General features: G+C 73.7%; 2 protein-coding genes and 1 long non-coding RNA gene across 3 annotated transcripts in view; 1 reads left to right on the forward strand and 2 right to left on the reverse strand.

The window, feature by feature from the left end:
* Positions 1–1019: 1019 nt before the first annotated feature.
* On the reverse strand, positions 1020–3506 carry LOC149521927 (uncharacterized). Its single transcript, XR_016347674.1, has 2 exons — positions 2989–3506; positions 1020–1212 (listed from the first exon to the last, which is right to left on the reverse strand). It is a non-coding gene; the product is annotated as an uncharacterized LOC149521927 (long non-coding RNA).
* A 4789-nt stretch (positions 3507–8295) lies between these two features.
* Positions 8296–12613, forward strand: PROCA1 (protein interacting with cyclin A1). Its single transcript, XM_075905113.2, has 4 exons — positions 8296–8599; positions 9959–10091; positions 10399–10533; positions 11977–12613. Exons 1-4 carry the CDS (start codon positions 8362–8364, stop codon positions 12578–12580), a joined length of 1110 nt encoding a protein of 369 aa, XP_075761228.2. The 5' UTR covers positions 8296–8361; the 3' UTR covers positions 12581–12613.
* A 1620-nt stretch (positions 12614–14233) lies between these two features.
* Positions 14234–18749, reverse strand: part of SUPT6H (SPT6 homolog, histone chaperone and transcription elongation factor) — a 44679-nt gene continuing 40163 nt past the window's right edge. Inside the window, exons 33-37 of the mRNA XM_075904507.2 lie at positions 18515–18627; positions 17807–17884; positions 17552–17718; positions 15586–15764; positions 14234–15033 (exon numbers count right to left, since the gene is read on the reverse strand). Of these exons, the coding sequence (XP_075760622.1) occupies positions 14847–15033; positions 15586–15764; positions 17552–17718; positions 17807–17884; positions 18515–18627 (724 nt within the window). The 3' untranslated portion in view covers positions 14234–14846. The remainder of the gene's footprint in view (positions 15034–15585; positions 15765–17551; positions 17719–17806; positions 17885–18514; positions 18628–18749) is intronic.

Below are 18749 nucleotides of genomic sequence, written 5' to 3' on the forward strand. Positions count from 1 at the left end.
CCCGCACCCTGCCGGCTGCCGGCCCGGGCGGTCTGTGCTGAGCGCGGGGAGACGGGCAGGGGGCTCCCCAGAGCTGAGGGTCAAAAGCAGAGGGTGATGGGGAAAAATTACCCACCTGCCTGCCTGGTCCTGCCCTCTGCCCCCCGCCTGGCATCTGCCCCCCCGCCTGCCTCGCAGACTGGTCAGAGGGCCCAGGCCTGCCATGGCAGCTCGGGTGTCCGGGAGGAAACAGCTGATGCCTGGCACAGCAGCTTGGCATCAGCCCGCCCCTGGGCTCCAGGCAGGCAGCACCCTGGGGACCAGCTGGCCTGCTCCCCCGGGCATTTCCCTGGTGCAGGCGGGTGCCCCCGGTGGGGACCTGCTGTTTGCTGCTGTGCCAGGCGCAGAGCCAGCCCCGAGCGACTGGACGGAGCAGGCCCCTTGCTCAGCGCTCTGGGCCCAGCCCGGCCCCCCATGGCAGCGGGGGGGGTGCCCAGGTGCTGCTGTGCCAGGGGGCACATAGCCAGGCTGGGGTGGCTGAGCAGGGGGAACCTGGCGGGTCCCGGGCACTGGGGACAGCTGCACAAAGGTGTGTGGGGCCACCCACATTCATACCCCCCCTAGCGCCCAGCCCCCGCCACGCCGCCCCCCTGGGCCTCACCCCCACCTGGGCCAGCCTCCCCCAGCGAGGGGCCGGGCCGCTCCCCGTCCGAGCGGCTGCTCCCCGGCCTGGCCCTGCGCATTCCACGGGGGCTTTGCCGGGCCGGGCGGTGCCAGGAGCCGATCGGCTGAGGGGGCTGAGCTGGGGCGTGCGTGGCGCTCGCTGCAGGGCCCCACAAGGCCCGGTCGCACACTGGAGTCTGTGGTGAGCCCGGGGGCTGGGCCAGGGGCCCTTCTCCTGCCCCCCCACCTGTTTGCAGCCCAGGCCCCGGAGCCGCTCGCTCAGGCTGGAGTCCCGGGGACGGCTCTGAATTCTGGGGTAACCCCCCCGCCCCGCTCCCACCCCCGCCCCCCCCGTAGCAGCAGAGCCCAGCCCTGCGAACAGGGAACCTGGAACGTTGGCATTTAATAGCTCCCCCCGGCCCCGCCCGGCACGCGCTGCTGGGACACTGGGCCCACAGCCAGGGCCTCGGCCGGGCCCCTGGCAAAGCAGGCCCCCGGAGCTGGGCCAGGGCCTGCGGGGGGCTCACAGTCCTCATCGGGGTGCTCGGCGATGGGCTCGTGGGGCGGCACCTGGCAAGAGGAGAGTGACAGGAATCTAGCACTCGCGGAGCAGGAAACAGGGCCAGGACATGGGCCACGGAGCACACGGCTCGGGCACCGCCCCGCACCCCAGGGCTGCCCCACGGCGGGGAGCACACGGCTCGGGCGCCGCCCCGCACCCCAGGGCTGCCCCACGGCGGGGAGCACACGGCTCGGGCGCCGCCCCACACCCCAGGGCTGCCCCACGGCGGGGAGCACACGGCTCGGGCACCGCCCCACACCCCAGGGCTGCCCCACGGCGGGGAGCACACGGCTCGGGCGCCGCCGCGCACCTCAGGGCTGCCCCACGGCGGGGAGCACACGGCTCGGGCGCCGCCCCACACCCCAGGGCTGCCCCACGGCAGGGAGCACACGGCTCGGGCGCCGCCCCGCACCCCAGGGCTGCCCCACGGCGGGGAGCACACGGCTCGGGCGCCGCCGCGCACCTCAGGGCTGCCCCACGGCGGGGAGCACACGGCTCGGGCGCCGCCGCGCACCTCAGGGCTGCCCCACGGCGGGGAGCACACGGATCGGGCGCCGCCCCGCACCCCAGGGCTGCCCCACGGCGGGGAGCACACGGCTCGGGCGCCGCCACGCACCCCAGGGCTGCCCCACGGCGGGGAGCACACGGCTCGGGCGCCGCCGCGCACCTCAGGGCTGCCCCACGGCGGGGAGCACACGGCTCGGGCGCCGCCCCACACCCCAGGGCTGCCCCACGGCAGGGAGCACATGGCTCGGGCGCCGCCCCGCACCCCAGGGCTGCCCCACGGCGGGGAGCACACGGCTCGGGCGCCGCCGCGCACCTCAGGGCTGCCCCACGGCGGGGAGCACACGGCTCGGGCACCGCCCCGCACCCCAGGGCTGCCCCACGGCGGGGAGCACACGGCTCGGGCGCCGCCCCGCACCCCAGGGCTGCCCCACGGCGGGGAGCACACGGCTCAGGCGCCGCCCCGCACCCCAGGGCTGCCCCACGGTGAGGAGCACACGGCTCGGGTGCCGCCCCGCACCGCAGGGCTGCCCCACGGCGGGGAGCACACGGCTCGGGCGCCGCCCCGCACCCCAGGGCTGCCCCATGGCGGGGAGCACACGGCTCGGGCGCCGCCCCGCACCCCAGGGCTGCCCCACGGCGGGGAGCACACGGCTCGGGCGCCGCCCCGCACCCCAGGGCTGCCCCACGGCGGGGAGCACATGGCTCGGGCGCCGCCCCGCACCCCAGGGCTGCCCCACGGTGAGGAGCACATGGCTCGGGTGCCGCCCCGCACCGCAGGGCTGCCCCACGGCGGGGAGCACACGGCTCGGGCGCCGCCCCGCACCCCAGGGCTGCCCCACGGCGGGGAGCACACGGCTCGGGCGCCGCCCCGCACCCCAGGGCTGCCCCACGGCGGGGAGCACACGGCTCGGGCGCCGCCCCGCACCCCAGGGCTGCCCCACGGTGGGGAGCACATGGCTCGGGCGCCACCCCGCACACCGCAGGACCCTCCCCATGGGCTGGGGGCTTTAGGTTGGGAGACCCCTCTGTGCAGGGTCCTGCACAAATACCCCTTTTCTGCACTGTGCTCGCGCTAAGCAGGGGCGTCAGTGTCTGCCCCTCTCCGCCTGCACCTGCAGCCTGGGCCCCAGCCCCCCCCAAGGCAAAGAGGCCTGGTCCCCCCGCCGGCGCCTTGGATGGCCCCCGCGGGCAGGCGTGGCCCCGAACGCCGATGGGGCGGCGGATCCCCCAGCTCAGCGAGGCTCCGGCCGGCTCTCAGGCGCCTGCTGGGGACGTACCAGCGAGGATCTCCTCCTGGGCCTGGACGGACAGTCCCGGATGTGCCGCAGCTGCTGCTCTCGGCTGTGCAGCTGGAAGCTGCTGGAGCATCTGGCCTTCTGGCTGGCTGGGCTCCGCAGCCCCATGGGCTTCAGCAGGCTGTGCATGGACAGTGCCGGGGCCCGAGCTGCCCAGAGCCGTGTGCAGCCGCCAGTGACAGAGCGGCCACGTCGCAGGCTGGGGCAGGCTGAGCGGCAAAGCGTGGCAGCTGCGTGCGTCTGGAGGGCCTGGCCCTGGCCTGTGCCGGAATGAGCTGGTGCTGGGGTTCTAGGCCCCCGGGTCACAGAGCTGGGAGAAGGAGCCGGCGCGGGGGCTCCGGGTCACAGTGCCGAGAGACGGAGCCGGCCCGGGGGCTCCAGATCACAGAGCCGGGAGAAGGAGCCGGCCCAGGGGCTCCGGGTCACAGAGCCGGGAGAAGGAGCCGGCCCGGGGGCTCCAGATCACAGAGCCGGGAGAAGGAGCCGGCCCAGGGGCTCCAGGTCACAGAGCCGGGAGAAGGAGCCGGCCCAGGGGCTCCAGGTCACAGTGCCGAGAGAAGGAGCCGGCCCGGGGGCTCCAGATCACAGAGCCGGGAGAAGGAGCCGGCCCAGGGGCTCCGGGTCACAGAGCCGGGAGAAGGAGCCGGCCCGGGGGCTCCAGATCACAGAGCCGGGAGAAGGAGCCGGCCCAGGGGCTCCAGGTCACAGAGCCGGGAGAAGGAGCCGGCCCGGGGGCTCCAGGTCACAGAGCCGGGAGAAGGAGCCGGCCCGGGGGCTCCGGGTCACAGAGCCGGGAGAAGGAGCCGGCCCGGGGGCTCCGGGTCACAGAGCCGGGAGAAGGAGCCGGCCCGGGGGCTCCGGGTCACAGAGCCGGGAGAAGGAGCCGGCCCGGGGGCTCCGGGTCACAGAGCCGGGAGAAGGAGCCGGCCCGGGGGCTCCGGGTCACAGAGCCGGGAGAAGGAGCCGGCCCGGGGGCTCCGGGTCACAGAGCCGAGAGAAGGAGCCGCCGCGGGGGCTCAGGGTTAGCCGGGAGAAGGAGCCGGCCCGGGGGCTCCAGGTGAATGGCCAGGCAGCGCCATGAGAACGTAGAAGCCCCAAGTGCTCGGGGCAGGGGCTGGGTGTAACGGCCGCAGGGACACTGCAGCCTTGCCCAGCGATGCCAGGCCCTGGCCAGGCTCTCGCAGCCTTCTCTGCAACCCCATGGCTCTGGGAGTAGCCCCCCACATGCAGCCCCTCCCCCTCTGCATGGGGGGGCCTCTCCAGACCCTGACTGGCGCAGGAGCAGTGGGGGCTGTGGGCTGTTCTCCTTCCGGGGGGTGCCAGGGCCCCAGGGGGCTGCCTGCATCTGTCACTGGGGGGCGTCCAAGGGATCTTACCCACCGGAGCCTGGCTGCCCTCTGCTCCCCACAGCCGGGGCCCGAGAACAGGGTGAGGGGCTGTCCCGGGGTGGACGCTCTGGCAGGGGTGGACAGACAGCGCCCCCCAGTCTCTCCAAGGCAGTTTGCGCTGCCAGGGCCCGGCTCTGGCCTGGGGAGCCGGGCTGAGTCTGTCCCCCACGGGCTCCGTGAAGCCAGCGAAGGAGGGTGGAAGCGAGTTGCTGGCGGCCAAGGCTGGGCCAGTTCCCCTCCAAACGCAGGCCAAGGAGGCCACATGGGCCTGGGCTGCCCGGGCCCTGGCCATGGAGGTGACCCAGCAGGCCTCTGGCTAGCAGGCAGCTCCCAGTCCCATTCTCCTCGCCGCTCACCCACGTCCCCCCGAGTCAGCCAGGTGGAGCCTGAGCCCGTGCCGGGGGTGCCCACAGCGTGCCGGACCAGCCTGCCATAAACCGGGGGGGGGGGGCAACGCCTTGGCCATGGGTTACAGAGCAGCCCTGGGTCCGGCACCGTTTCCCCTTTAAATCCCCTGCGCCACCTAGGTAGCCTTCCATGTGGGTCAGGCCCTGCCTCAGTGTCCCAGTGGGGGAGGGGGCAGCAGAGGCAGGAATCCCCCCGCACTGCCAGGCCGGTGGGAGGCGCAGCCCAGGGAGGCTACGTGTGTGGCCTGGGGTGGCCAGAGAGTTTCACAAAAAATATCGAAAACAATTGGTTGAGCAAAAAGAAAAAAGTCTGGGCACCTTTAAACCCCACCGGGCGCGGCAGGGAACGGTCCCACCTGGCTTCCATTCTACATGGCTCTGTTTGGGGCTTTTGGCCAGACAGAAGCTGCCAATACCAGCCTGGCCGGGCCAGTACCGGACACCTGGCAACCCGAGTGCGGCCTGGCAGGCGGGCCTGGAAACGGGGCAGCGTCTGGCAGCAACTCAGCCCAAGGTTCTGGAGCCGTAGCACCGACCTGGGCTGGGGGGCAGCTCCGGGCCCCTCCCTAGAGCCCGAGGCCTGATGCTTCAGCTGAGTTCGCGGGCCCCGCGGTGCGTCTCATGCCTGACTCTGGCCTGCTGGAGCCCGGGGCCGGGGGGCTGTTGCTGTACCGGGAGGTAGCTCTGAGCCGCGCCGGCCAGCCCGGGTACCTCTGGACTCCCCCGTGGCAGGGGGGCCAGAAGGCTCCGTCAGCCCAGAGGGGCAGGTCTGGCCTGCGGGAGAACAGGGTGCTGGTGGCAGCTGCCTTGCCTGCCCCACGGCGAAGGCCCCGGCGGATCGTGCAGCTTTTCCGTAATCCAGCCCAGATTCCTTAATGCAACTTTGATGAACATGCCCCCGGAAAGAGGCTTTCCTGGCCGGCGTCCCTGGGCCCCCGGGGCTCCCGCCCTGCCTGCTGCAGCACAAAGGGCCGGGCCGGGGCCATGGAGGGGCCGATGGCGTGTTCAGGGGGAGGCGAGAGTCCTATGGGCCCTGCCACATCACCCCACTGCAGGCTGCCAGGCAACGGGGCTCGGCCCGGCCCTTCCATTCGGGGGGGCTGGGGGAGCTGCGGGTCGGCGCTGGGAAGGGACGCGGCAGATTAACCCTTCTCTTGCCAGGCGCAGGGCGGGTGCGACGTTACACGGCCCGGCCTGGGAAGGGCCCTCAGTCCCAGAGCTGAGCCCACGGAGACTGGGGGAGGGTGTCGGGCAGGGGGGCCAGGCAGAGCCAGGCCTGGTCCCAGGGGCCAAGGGCTATTCCTGGCTGCGATTCCCCCCCCGGAAATCCTGGCCCCAGCCCAGCGCTTGGCACAGGCTGGTTCTGCCCCAGCTCCCAGCTCCTGCACGTCCCTGCACATGCCCAGCTGCAGGGAGCCCCAGAAACCCCTCTGCACCCCAGGGCCCCCATCCAAGGCCAGCTCCAGGGTGGGGGGGGCTGCCCCCTCTCTCCTCCCCCGCAGGAGCTCAGAGGCTACCCCTGCAGCAACGTGGCCCTCGCTGCCCAGCGCTGGCTGCAGGGAGGTGAGCGGGTGCCCTGCTGGGCCATCACGCAGCAGGGCCTTGGGGGGCCAAGCCCCAGGGCTGAGCAACCTAGACAGCCCCCATCACCCTGGCAGGGCTGCCCCGGCCCTTCAGACCCATCCAGCGTCCTGCAGGCTCCTCGGGGACTGTCAGAACTCAGGGCACTGACAGCTCCCACCTCCGCCCCAGAGCTGGCTGCATCGAGCCAGGTCAGCTCAGCGGAGGGCAGTGGCCGAGGGCAGGTGGCTGCAGGTGCATGCGGAGGCCCCGCCTGAGAGCCCTGCCCTGCCCCCCGGGTGGCACCAAACACCAGACGTGGGGATCCCGATCCCCCACTGGCCCTGGGTCCCTGGCACCCTGCCAGCCAGCGCCCAAGGGGAACCCGACCACGTGTCAGGCTGGGGCTGGGCTTGTTGCTGCAGATGGTGTCAGTGTGCAGTGCCCAGCCCGGCCCATCCCCTGCCCCCCAGCCCGGCCCAGCCCAGCCCCCGGCCCCCAGCCCCCAGCCCGGCCCAGCCCCCGGCCCCCAGCCCAGCCCAGCCCCCAGCCCCCAGCCCAGCCCAGACCAGTCCCCGGCCCCCAGCCCATCCAAGACCAGCCCCCGGCCCCCATCCCAGCCCAGCCCCCGGCCCCCAGCCCGGCCCATCCCCTGCCCCCCAGCCCGGCCCATCCCCTGCCCCCCAGCCCGGCCCAGCCCCCGGCCCCCAGCCCAGCCCAGACCAGTCCCCGGCCCCCAGCCCATCCAAGACCAGCCCCCGGCCCCCAGCCCGGCCCAGCCCCCGGCCCCCAGCCCGGCCCATCCCCTGCCCCCCAGCCCGGCCCATCCCCTGCCCCCCAGCCCGGCCCAGCCCAGCCCCCGGCCCCCAGCCCAGCCCATCCCCTGCCCCCCAGCCCATCCCAGACCAGCCCCCGGCCCCCATCCCGGCCCAGCCCCCGGCCTCCAGCCCGGCCCAGCCCCCGGCCCCCGGCCCCCATCCCGGCCCAGCCCAGCTCAGCTCAGGCCCCAGGCCCCAGGCCCCAGTCCCCAGCCTGGCCCAGCTCAGCTCAGCCCAGCCCCTGGCCCCTGGCCCAGCCCAGCCCCCGGCCCGGTATCCAGCCCAGCCTTTGGGGCACCTCATGCATATAATGCCTGTGTCCTCTCCGGCCATGGCTGCCTCGGGCCTCGGGGGGGGGGGGGGGGGAGAAGGGGAGGCAGAGGGATCAGGTCGGAGGGTGGTGGAGGGGAGGGGCAGTGGGCCCTGGGCGCAGCGTGGGGAGAGGTGCAAGGGGTAGAGGGGGCAGGGATTGATCCAGAGGGGTGGGGGGAGGGGTGAAGGGCCGGGGTGGTTGGTGGGGGAGGGATTGAGGGCAGGGGGGAGAGGGTAGGCGGAAGGGAGAGGTGGAGACTCCAGGGCTGTGGGGGCAGGAGGAAGGCACCGGGGCAGATGGGGGGACGGGAGGAGGGCCCCGGGGGGGCGGGCGGTGGAGGGCAGGGGCCGGCACCAACGGGAGGAGGGCCAGTGGACCGGGAGGGGGGGGGCGGGCGGTGGAAGGGAGGGGCAGAGGGTCGGGGGGGGGGCAGGAGGAGGGTCCTGGGGGGAGGAGCGGAGGCAGGGCGGGGGGGGGGGGGGGGAGGGGCGGGGGGGGGGCGGGGGGGGGGCGGGAGGGGGCCCGGGGGGAGGGGGCGGGGGGGGGGGGGGAGGGGCGGGGGGGGGCGGGAGGAAGGCCCGGGGGGAGGAGCGGAGGCAGGGCCGGGGGGGGGGGCGGGAGGAAGGCCCGGGGGGGGCGGGGGCCGGGGGGGGAGGACGCCCCGGGGGGAGGGGCGGAAGGGGCGGGGGCAGGGGGGGGGGGCGGGAGGAAGGCCCGGGGGGGGGGGCGGGGGCCGGGGGGGAGGAGGGCCCGGGGGGGGGGCGGGACCAGGGGGGGGGGGGGGGAGGAGGGCCCGGGGGGGGGGGGCCGGGCGCTCTATAAGGCGGCGCCGGGCGCTGTCTGCCCCGCGGTGCTGAACGGGCCGGGCCATGCGGGCGGCGCTGCGGCTCCTTTGCCTTCTGGCGGCGGCTCGGGGCGCCGAGAGCCCCGGGCCGCCCCGCTCCGCCTGCGGCTCCCCGGGCTCGGGCGGGCGGCAGCCGCCGGGGGCCACGTGGGCGCCGGAGCCGGCGGGAGGCGCCGCCCGCAGACGGGCCAAGCGGGGCTTCACCTACCCGGGCACCCTGTGGTGCGGGGCCGGCACCAACGCCGAGAGCTACGAGCAGCTGGGTGAGCGCCCGGCCCGGCCCCCGAGGGGGCTCCGGGGTGGGGGGCGGGGTATAGTGGGAGTCGGGGGGCCATAGGGGCTGGGGGTCAGGGGGGCACAGGGGCTGGGGGTCAGGGTAGTGGGGGGTCAGGGGGGCACAGGGGCTGGGGGTCAGGGTAGTGGAGGGTCAGGGGGGCACAGGGGCTGGGGGTCAGGGTAGTGGGGGGTCAGGGGGGCACAGGGGCTGGGGGTCAGGGTAGTGGGGGGTCAGGGGGGCACAGGGGCTGGGGGTCAGGGTAGTGGGGGGTCAGGGGGGCACAGGGGCTGGGGGTCAGGGTAGTGGGGGGTCAGGGGGGCACAGGGGCTAGGGGTCAGGGTAGTGGGGGGTCAGGGGGGCGGAGGGGGGCACAGGGGCTGGGGGTCAGGGGGCAGGGGGCAGGGGCTGGGGGGTCAGGGTAGTGGGGGGTCAGGGGGGCACAGGGGCTGGGGGTCAGGGTAGTGGGGGGTCAGGGGGGCACAGGGGCTGGGGGTCAGGGTAGTGGGGGGTCAGGGGGGCACAGGGGCTGGGGGTCAGGGTAGTGGGGGGTCAGGGGGCACAGGGGCTGGGGGTCAGGGTAGTGGGGGGTCAGGGGGGCACAGGGGCTGGGGGTCAGGGTAGTGGGGGGTCAGGGGGGCACAGGGGCTGGGGGTCAGGGTAGTGGGGGGTCAGGGGGGCACAGGGGCTGGGGGTCAGGGTAGTGGGGGGTCAGGGGGGCACAGGGGCTGGGGGTCAGGGTAGTGGGGGGTCAGGGGGCACAGGGGCTGGGGGTCAGGGTAGTGGGGGGTCAGGGGGCACAGGGGCTGGGGGGTCAGGGTAGTGAGGGGTCAGGGGGGCACAGGGGCTGGGGGTCAGGGTAGTGGGGGGTCAGGGGGGCACAGGGGCTGGGGGTCAGGGTAGTGGGGGGTCAGGGGGGCACAGGGGCTGGGGGTCAGGGTAGTGGAGGGTCAGGGGGCACAGGGGCTGGGGGTCAGGGTAGTGGAGGGTCAGGGGGTCAGGGTAGTGGAGGGTCAGGGGGCCTAGGGGCTGGGGCTCAGGGTAGTGGAGGGTCAGGGGGCCTAGGGGCTGGGGGTCAGGGTAGTGGAGGGTCAGGGGGGCACAGGGGGGGGTGGGGGGGGGGGCTGGGGGGTCAGGGTAGTGGGGGGTCAGGGTAGTGGGGGGTCAGGGGGCACAGGGGCTGGGGGGTCAGGGTAGTGGGGGGTCAGGGGGGCGCAGGGGCTGGGGGTCAGGAGGGCGCGGGGGGTCAGGGGGGCGCAGGGGCTGGGGGTCAGGGGGCCGCAGGGGCTGGGGGTCAGGGTAGTGGGCGGCTAGGGGGCAGAGCTGAGCCGGTGTCTCGGCCGCGCAGGGGAGCACCGGGAGACGGACAGGTGCTGCCGGGAGCACGACCACTGCCAGCACGTCATCCACCCCTTCACCTCCCGCTACGGCTACCGCAACCTGCGCTGGCACACCGTGAGCCACTGCGCCTGCGACCGCCGGTACGGCCTGCCCGGGGGGCGGCGGGAGGGCCCCGGGGCGGGGAGGGCCCGAGGTCAGTGCCCGGTGCTCCTCACCAAGCAGCTGGCAGCAGCTCCGGGCTGGGAACACCCCTCCCCCCCCCCCGTCCGGCCCCAAGGCCTCGGGCTGGAGCCACCGGCAGGCTGCCCCCAACAGCTGCAAGGCCACGGCCCACGGCGGCTGGGGCTGCAGGGGGGAAGGAAGCGGGGCGCGGGGGATGGGACGGGAAGGCGCCTCCCTCCACTGCCCCAGCCCCTGCCCCGCCTGACGCTCTGCCTTGGCCTGCAGGCTGCAGGGGTGCCTGCGGCAGGTGAACGACACGGCCTCCCGCGTGGTGGGCCAGGCCTTCTTCAACGTCATCCAGGTGCCCTGCTTCGAGTTCGCCTACCAGGAGCAGTGCGCCGAGCCCTACCTGTACCTCTGGTACGTCCCGCCCCCCCCCAGCAGCGCGCCGAGCCCTACCTGTACCTCTGGTACATCCCGCCCCCCCCCCAGCAGTGCGCCGAGCCCTACCTGTACCTCTGGTACGTCCCGCCCCCCCCCAGCAGCGCGCCGAGCCCTACCTGTACCTCTGGCACGTCCCGCCCCCCCCCAGCAGCGCGCCGAGCCCTGCCTGTACCTCTGGCACGTCCCCCCCCCCCAGCAGCGCGCCGAGCCCTGCCTGTACCTCTGGCACGTCCCGCCCCCCCCCCAGCAGCGCGCCGAGCCCTGCCTGTACCTCTGGTACGTCCCGCCCCCCCCAGCAGCGCGCCGAGCCCTGCCTGTACCTCTGGTACGTCCCGCCCCCCCCCAGCAGCGCGCCGAGCCCTACCTGTACCTCTGGCACGTCCCGCCCCCCCCAGCAGCGCGCCGAGCCCTACCTGTACCTCTGGCACGTCCCGCCCCCCCCCAGCAGCGCGCCGAGCCCTACCTGTACCTCTGGCACGTCCCGCCCCCCCCAGCAGCGCGCCGAGCCCTACCTGTACCTCTGGCACGTCCCGCCCCCCCCCAGCAGCGCGCCGAGCCCTACCTGTACCTCTGGTACGTCCCGCCCCCCCCAGCAGCGCGCCGAGCCCTACCTGTACCTCTGGTACGTCCCGCCCCCCCCCCAGCAGCGCGCCGAGCCCTACCTGTACCTCTGGTACGTCCCGCCCCCCCCCCCCAGCAGCGCGCCGAGCCCTACCTGTACCTCTGGTACGTCCCGCCCCCCCCCCCCAGCAGCGCGCCGAGCCCTACCTGTACCTCTGGTACGTCCCGCCCCCCCCCCCCCAGCAGCGCGCCGAGCCCTACCTGTACCTCTGGTACGTCCCGCCCCCCCCCCCCCCCAGCAGCGCGCCGAGCCCTACCTGTACCTCTGGTACGTCCCGCCCCCCCCCCCCCCCAGCAGCGCGCCGAGCCCTACCTGTACCTCTGGTACGTCCCGCCCCCCCCCCAGCAGCGCGCCGAGCCCTACCTGTACCTCTGGTACGTCCCGCCCCCCCCCCAGCAGCGCGCCGAGCCCTACCTGTACCTCTGGTACGTCCCGCCCCCCCCCCCAGCAGCGCGCCGAGCCCTACCTGTACCTCTGGTACGTCCCGCCCCCCCCCCAGCAGCGCGCCGAGCCCTACCTGTACCTCTGGTACGTCCCGCCCCCCCCCCCAGCAGCGCGCCGAGCCCTACCTGTACCTCTGGTACGTCCCGCCCCCCCCCCCCCCAGCAGCGCGCCGAGCCCTACCTGTACCTCTGGTACGTCCCGCCCCCCCCCCCCCCCAGCAGCGCGCCGAGCCCTACCTGTACCTCTGGTACGTCCCGCCCCCCCCCCCCCCAGCAGCGCGCCGAGCCCTACCTGTACCTCTGGTACGTCCCGCCCCCGTGCCCGCTGCCCCCTGACTCTGCCTCCCCCTCCAGGTGCAGGAAGTACCACACGGTGCCCATCGCCGTGGCCCGGGAGCCGGTGCTCTACGAGTTCGGCGGGGAGCGGATCGACGCAGCTGCTGTGGGCAGGCCAGCGGCCCTGCCCAGCACCCCCCTGCCTCCGTCGAGGGGCCCTGCCCGGACCGGCACCCAGGGGCTGGGCAGCTTCGGGACATCGCTGGCCCCGGGGCCCAAGCCAGGCAGCCGGCAGCAGGGGCAAGGGAAGAAGAGGGGGGGGAAAAGCAAGAAAGGCAAAAGGCTGAAGAAAGGCCCATCCACAGCAGGGGTGCTGGGGCTCCCCACCCCCGCTGCAGAGGCTGCCTCCCTCTCCCCTAAGCACCTGGGGGGGGCAGAGGCGGGCCGGGAGCTGCTGGACATTGGGGGCAGGGAGAACGCCTTCAATGCCATCCTGAACGATGCCCCTGCAGCGGCTGCCTTGGCACCGCGGGGGCCAGAGCAGGCTCCCGGCACGGCCCAGCCGCAGGGCAAGGCCAGGACCCGGCCTAGGCCCCCAGGCGCCAGCAGGAGGAGGCAGAGGGAAAGAAGTGGAAGGAAAGGCAGGAGCCAGAGAGCTGGGCCTCTGCCCCAGCTGCTATGAGGGCCCTGGCGTGTAATAAAGGAGATCAATGCAGCAGCTGGGCCCAGCGGGGTCTGTACCTCCCCCGGGGCCTGCGCCGCCTGAGGACTTGGGGGTCACGTCCCGGCGGGGCTGGAACGTTCGCAGCCAAGAGGCGACTGCACGTTACTTTGTCGGCAAGTGGGCCCCCGAGCCAGCCCCAGCCAGTCACCACCCCGCACTCCTGCCCGGAGCCACGAAGCCAGCCCAGCCCCCGCCCCACCGGACCAGCTGCTTCCCTTCAGCCTGGGCCTACCACCGCGAGTGCAGGTGAGAGAAGGCCGAGGCCCTGCTCCCCCTGCCTGCGGTTTCATTTCACGCCAGGCTCCGGGCTGCTTTCCAGGGCCTGTGGCCACGTGCTCCCCTGCCCTGACCCAGCTTAGCTCCCACCGCTGGGCCGCACTGGTTGGGGCAGGCACTAGCTGCTGACTCAGCCAGTTCTCAAGCTGCTTACAGAGCTCAGGGGTTTAGAGCGAATTCTCTGCCCTGCTCGTGGGCCGGCCGGGAGGGGCGGTTTTACACCCGGACCCGCCCGAGGAAAGGCAGGTTCTGAACGCTGCTCAAGCGCAGGGAGGGCCAGGAGCCCAGGCCAGACCCCAGCCGGTGGCACGTAACTGACTCTCCCCTGCCCTGTGCAATAAGAGCAGCTGTTCCCCGAGCTCAGGCCTGGAGCTAGGCCCGGCCCTTCAAGCATGGCCGCCGAGACTCAAAGCGCCGTCGGCTCCACGCGGGGTTGGCAAATTGATCTGTCACCATTCCAGAGCCAGCCTGGGAGAGGGCAGCTCCAGGGCCCCCGGCCAGCCTCTGCCTCCGGACACGGCCGCTTGCGAAGGGAGCAGGGGAGCCCAGGCCCTGTTTGCTGGCAGCTGCTCTCGACCAGACGAGGTCAGCCCCAAGGCCCCGCCAGCCCAGCGCCTGTCTGCCGCCGGCGGCCAAGGCCAGGGCCCCGGGGAGCGAACAGAGCAGGGAACCCTCACGTGATCCCTCCCCCTCGCCCAGTCGCAGCCTGGGGCCACCAGAGCCGGGCGAGGTCTGGGCACCGCGGGGCAGTAACGGACGGCTCGCGCCCCCGCCGAGGGACCCAGCAGACCCTGCCGCCAAGCAGCTCCACCCCCGAAAGGCTCACTCACTGCAAGAGACCTTCCCCTCCCCTCAGAGCAGGGCAGGTGGCGGGCCACGGCCCAATCCACATCCCACAAGGAGAGTTTTCTTGATGGAAAGGGAAGCCCCAAGCCAGGGAGAGCCCAAGGAGCAGCCCTGGCTGCTGCCTGCTGCCCCCGCCAGCACTGACCAAAATGAACCAGGCGCAGGGGGTCAGGCTGCGCCTTAGAGCCCTCCTGCACGGAGGGACGCGGCCGGCCGGCCCCCAGGGGAAGCCAGGCCCCTCGTCCCTGGAGAGACGCCGGCTCCGTTCCCAGCTGAGGGCAGAGGCCGCGGCCGACTCCCGGAGGATCGTGGGGCCAGCAGTGCCTCCGCGGCTGCCAGGCAAAGCCTCTAGAGCACGGAGGGACGGGAGTGGACAGGCCCCGGCTGTGCCAGACCCCCAGGCGGTGGCTGCGTTCACACGGCTCCTGCTGGGGGGTGGCGGGAGCCCTCGCCCCACAGGATTCCGGGGCAGAGAGAGCGCCTGAGCCGCGCGGTACAAACACTATTTATTAGCCCTTGGCGGGTACAGGCGCAGAGCGAAGCAGGACGGCAGAGAATGAGCGCCTCCAGCTGGTTCCCCTCCCCCTCAGCTTGGGCCACGGGCCGCACGCCCCTTGGCAAAGCAGCGGGCTGAAAACCCCTCAATAAATACTGTCCCCACCCCGCCGGAGCAGAGGAAGCCGCGCAGCTGCCTCTCCCGGCAAGAGCCCTGGCCCAGCGCTGCGCGGGCGCCCTGCGAACCCCGCCGGGGAGCAGCTGCAGGGCCCGCCCCCGGGGAGCCCCCAGCACGCACTCCGGCGGCCCCGGGCTGAGCTGTGGGGCCGGGCCGAGGGGCTGCAGCGCTCGTCTTCCCAGCTAGGCTGTGCTCTAGTCTCTGGCTGTGGAAGCAGGGCGCTGGGCATTGCTAGAGTCTGGCTCCACCATTACCTGCTTGGCTGAGCTCCCCACACAGGGCACCTGGGGCCCCGCCCCGCCACGGCGGGCAGCTCCCGGGCAAACGCGCCCTGTGGCCTTGCCACCCGGGGGCGCAGTAGAAAAGAAGTGACGGGGAGGGAAGGGAGCCCCCCAGAGAGCAGAGGTGCAGGGTCCGGTGCTGCAAGGCCTATCGATCCATTTCGTCCAGGAGGGGCGTGGCGTCCCCGGCCACGGACAGGGGCGTGCTCTCGATCATGGGGCTGGGGGACGGGCGAGGGGTCAGCCGCTGCTTCTGTTTCCTCCGCTCAGCCTCCTTCTCCTGGAGCCACTGCTCGGCCATCTTCCCCCAGTCGATGGCAGCGTGGCTGTTGGACCTGGCCAGAGGCAGGGAGTGAAACATCCGAGCAGCAGGAGCCCAACGGGTCAACTTCCCGCCCTCCCTGCCCCCAGCTGCCCGGGCAGGAGGACATCTCCTCGGGCCACAGGGCAGCGCGGCTGGGGCGGTGCCCCTCCCTAGAGCAGGGCGCAGCGCGAGGCGGCAGATTCCTTGTAGCTGCCGAGTGGCCGACAGCCAACGGGACCGTTGCGGCCTGTCTCTTCGCAGGCTGTTCCGCCCTCGCTGCAGGCCGACAGGTTCCAGCTCCTGGGGCTGGCGCCTTTAGCCCCCCCGCACCACGGCCGGAGTCACTGCCCGGCCAGGCCTCCCGTGAGCCGGGCGCTTGGGCAGTCGCCCAGGAGAGATTCAGGTGCCGCCGAGCAGGCAACCTGTGTTTCTACTGGTGGTGCACAGCCGCACATGCCTCGGTGCACAGAACAAAATGTATTCCGCACAGGGCTGGAAACAGTTAGAGGGGCCCCAGTGCCGCAGCCATGCAGCTCATCCTCCCCTCCCCCAGCCCATCTGGCCACCCCCTGCGGCTACTCACTTGGGCTGCTGCCTTGGCCTGGAGCTGGACGAGGGCTGCGACTGGGTGGACTGGGGAGTGCTGCTGGCCTGGAGCTGGTGGTACTGAGGGGTCGTGATGGGCTGGCTGGGGGTGGTGTAGGAGTAGCTGGGGGTCAGCAGCGGGGTGGCCACGGGCTGCTGGGCGGGAGTTGTAAAGACCTGCCGGGGACAGAGATGCTGACGCCGGGGACAGACCCCAGCCAGCAGCCTGGGGCGCCGATAGGGAGCGGCAGGTCTCAGCCACAGGTCCCTGGTCAGGCCCCAGCCCAGCCCCACCCCCAGGCAACCCCACCCCCCAAGCCCAGCCCCGCCCCCAGCGTGCAGGGACACAGCCAGGCCCGCCCCCAGGCAACCCCAACCCCCAGCCCAGCCGCGCCCCCACCATGCAGGGACACAGCCAGGCCCCGCCCCCAGCCCAGCCCCGCCCCCACCGTGCAGGGACACAGCCAGGCCCGCCCCCAGGCAACCCCACCCCCCAGCCCAGCCCCGCCCCCACCGTGCAGGGACACGGCCAGGCCCCACCCCCAGGGAACCCCAACCCCCAGGCCAGGCCCCACCCCCAGGGAACCCCACCCCCCAGCCCAGCCCCGCCCCCACCGTGCAGGGACACGGCCAGGCCCCACCCCCAGGGAACCCCAACCCCCAGGCCAGGCCCCACCCCCAGGGAACCCCACCCCCCAGCCCAGCCCCACCCCTACCGTGCAGGGACACAGCCAGGCACGCCCCCAGGCAACCCCAACCCCCAGGCCAGCCCCGCCCCCACCATGCAGGGACACAGCAGAGCCCCACCCACAGCCCCCACCATGCAGGGACACAGCAGGGCCCCACCCCCAGCCCCCACCATGCAGGAACACAGCCAGGCCCCGCCCCCAGCCCAGCCCCGCCCCGCCCCCACCGTGCAGGGACACAGCCAGGCCCGCCCCCAGGCAACCCCAACCCCCAGCCCAGCCCCGCCCCCACCATGCAGGGACACAGCAGAGCCCCGCCCACAGCCCCCACCATGCAGGGACACAGCAGAGCCCCGCCCACAGCCCCCACCATGCAGGGACACAGCAGGGCCCCACCCCCAGCCCCCACCATGCAGGAACACAGCCAGGCCCCGCCCCCAGCCCAGCCCCGCCCCCACCGTGCAGGGACACAGCCAGGCACGCCCCCAGGCAACCCCAACCCCCAGCCCAGCCCCGCCCCCACCATGCAGGGACACAGCAGGGCCCCGCCCCCAGCCCCCACCATGCAGGGACACAGCAGGGCCCCGCCCCAACCCCCACCGTGCAGGGACACAGCCAGGCCTGCCCCCAGGCAACCCCAACCCCCAGCCCAGCCCCGCCCCCACCATGCAGGGACACAGCAGAGCCCCACCCCCAGCCCCCACCATGCAGGAACACAGCCAGGCCCCGCCCCGACCATGCAGGGACACAGCAGGGCCCCGCCCCCAGCCCCCACCATGCAGGGACACAGCAGGGCCCCGCCCCCCACCATGCAGGGACACAGCAGGGCCCAGCCCCGCCCCCACCATGCAGGGACACAGCAGGGCCCAGCCCCGCCCCCACCATGCAGGGACACAGCAGGGCCCAGCCCCGCCCCCACCATGCAGGGACACAGCAGGGCCCCGCCCCCAGCCCAGTCCCGCCCCCACCATGCAGGGACACAGCAGGGCCCCGCCCCCAGCCCCCACCATGCAGGGACACAGCAGGGCCCCGCCCCCAGCCCAGCCCCGCCCCCACCATGCAGGGACACAGCAGGGCCCAGCCCCGCCCCCACCATGCAGGGACACAGCGGGCCAGGTGCTCAGTGCGCAGGGGGCTGCACGCGCAGCCAGGCAGAGCTGGCCCCTTGCCCACGCGCGCCCCAGCTGATGCAAGCTGCCTGGGTAGCTGTGAGCCCAGGGCACGTCCCGTGGGAGCCAGCGCTGCGTTTCCCGCCCGCCCCGCGAGCCCGCCACTTACGTGGTAGGCGCTGCTGCCCCCGCCGCTGCCCCCGTAGCCGTACTGGCTGGATGCCCACTGGGCGGGCGTGGCGTTGGGGTTCTGCCCCTGCCCCGTCACCGCCGCGATGGCGCTGAACATCTGCGACGTCATGTTCTGCGGCAGCGCGTTGACGGCGCGCGTCAGATCTGCAAGAGCCGAGTTGTGCCCGTGACGCCCAGCGAGCCTCCGGCGGGACGGGGCCGGCGCGGGCGCCAGGGAGGGGCCGGCACTCACCCGCCAGGTTAATGTTAGCAGGCGTCGCGTTGATGGAGGCTGGGGTCCGGGTCCTGCTGCTGCTGCTCGGGGTGATACCTTGTGGAACAAGGGGGGTTAATTCACTCTGGGCGCCCGCTACTGCCTGGGGTTGAACAGATCCCACCCGGCTAAGGGGCGGGCAGCCGCTGACGCAGCGACTGGAGCAAGGAGCGTCTGCTGCCGGGGACAGGGGAGACTGCAAGGCCAGGCCCAGCCCCCGGGCAGCCTGCGGATGCAATCAGAGCTCAGGGCTTGGATCGACTCTGGACGCTGCCCGCAGGCACCCTGCTCTGAACGCCAACGGACGGGTGCCCCGAGCCACATGGGAACCCGACTGGGACCGGCCAGGCCAGGCATGGGCGCTGCCAGCCGAGCCCTGCGGCGCCGGCCATGCCACGGGCGAGAGCCGCGCCAACAGACAGCAGGCGGCAGGGGGACGGTCCCACTCCGGCGCCGAGTCCAGAGCTCAACACACCCGGGGGGCAGGCTCTGGATTCGGGAGGGGCGGAGCGACCCCTCGGCAGGGGCCCAGCGGGAAGCGACATTTTCTGGGATTAGAGGCGGCCAGGGAGCCCCGCGGCTCTGGCGCTGGGAGCAGGCGCGTAGCGAGCGCCCACGTCCCGCTAACTGCTGCCCGAGGCGCGACCCCACCCCCACCTGCCCCCGCCGAGCAGGACGGGGGGTCACCTGGCACCGGGTCCTGATAATGATCCTTAAACCACCGGAAGAGCCCGTTGACGGTCGGGAAGATCTGTCCCCGGTAGCGGAATCCCTCGGGCGTCACGGTCACGTACTCGATCCTGCCAGGCCAGGAAGGGGAGAAGGGTGATCGCAGCCGGGGCCCAGACCCGACTCAATGGCTGCCTGGGACAGGAAGGGGCTGCGACCAGCCCCACGGCACTCGGCCGCTCCTGCGGCAATG

Source organism: Pelodiscus sinensis, chromosome 21 (genome assembly GCF_052426305.1).
Source record: "Pelodiscus sinensis isolate ZL-2025 chromosome 21, ASM5242630v1, whole genome shotgun sequence".
Lineage (NCBI taxonomy): Eukaryota > Metazoa > Chordata > Testudines > Trionychidae > Pelodiscus > Pelodiscus sinensis.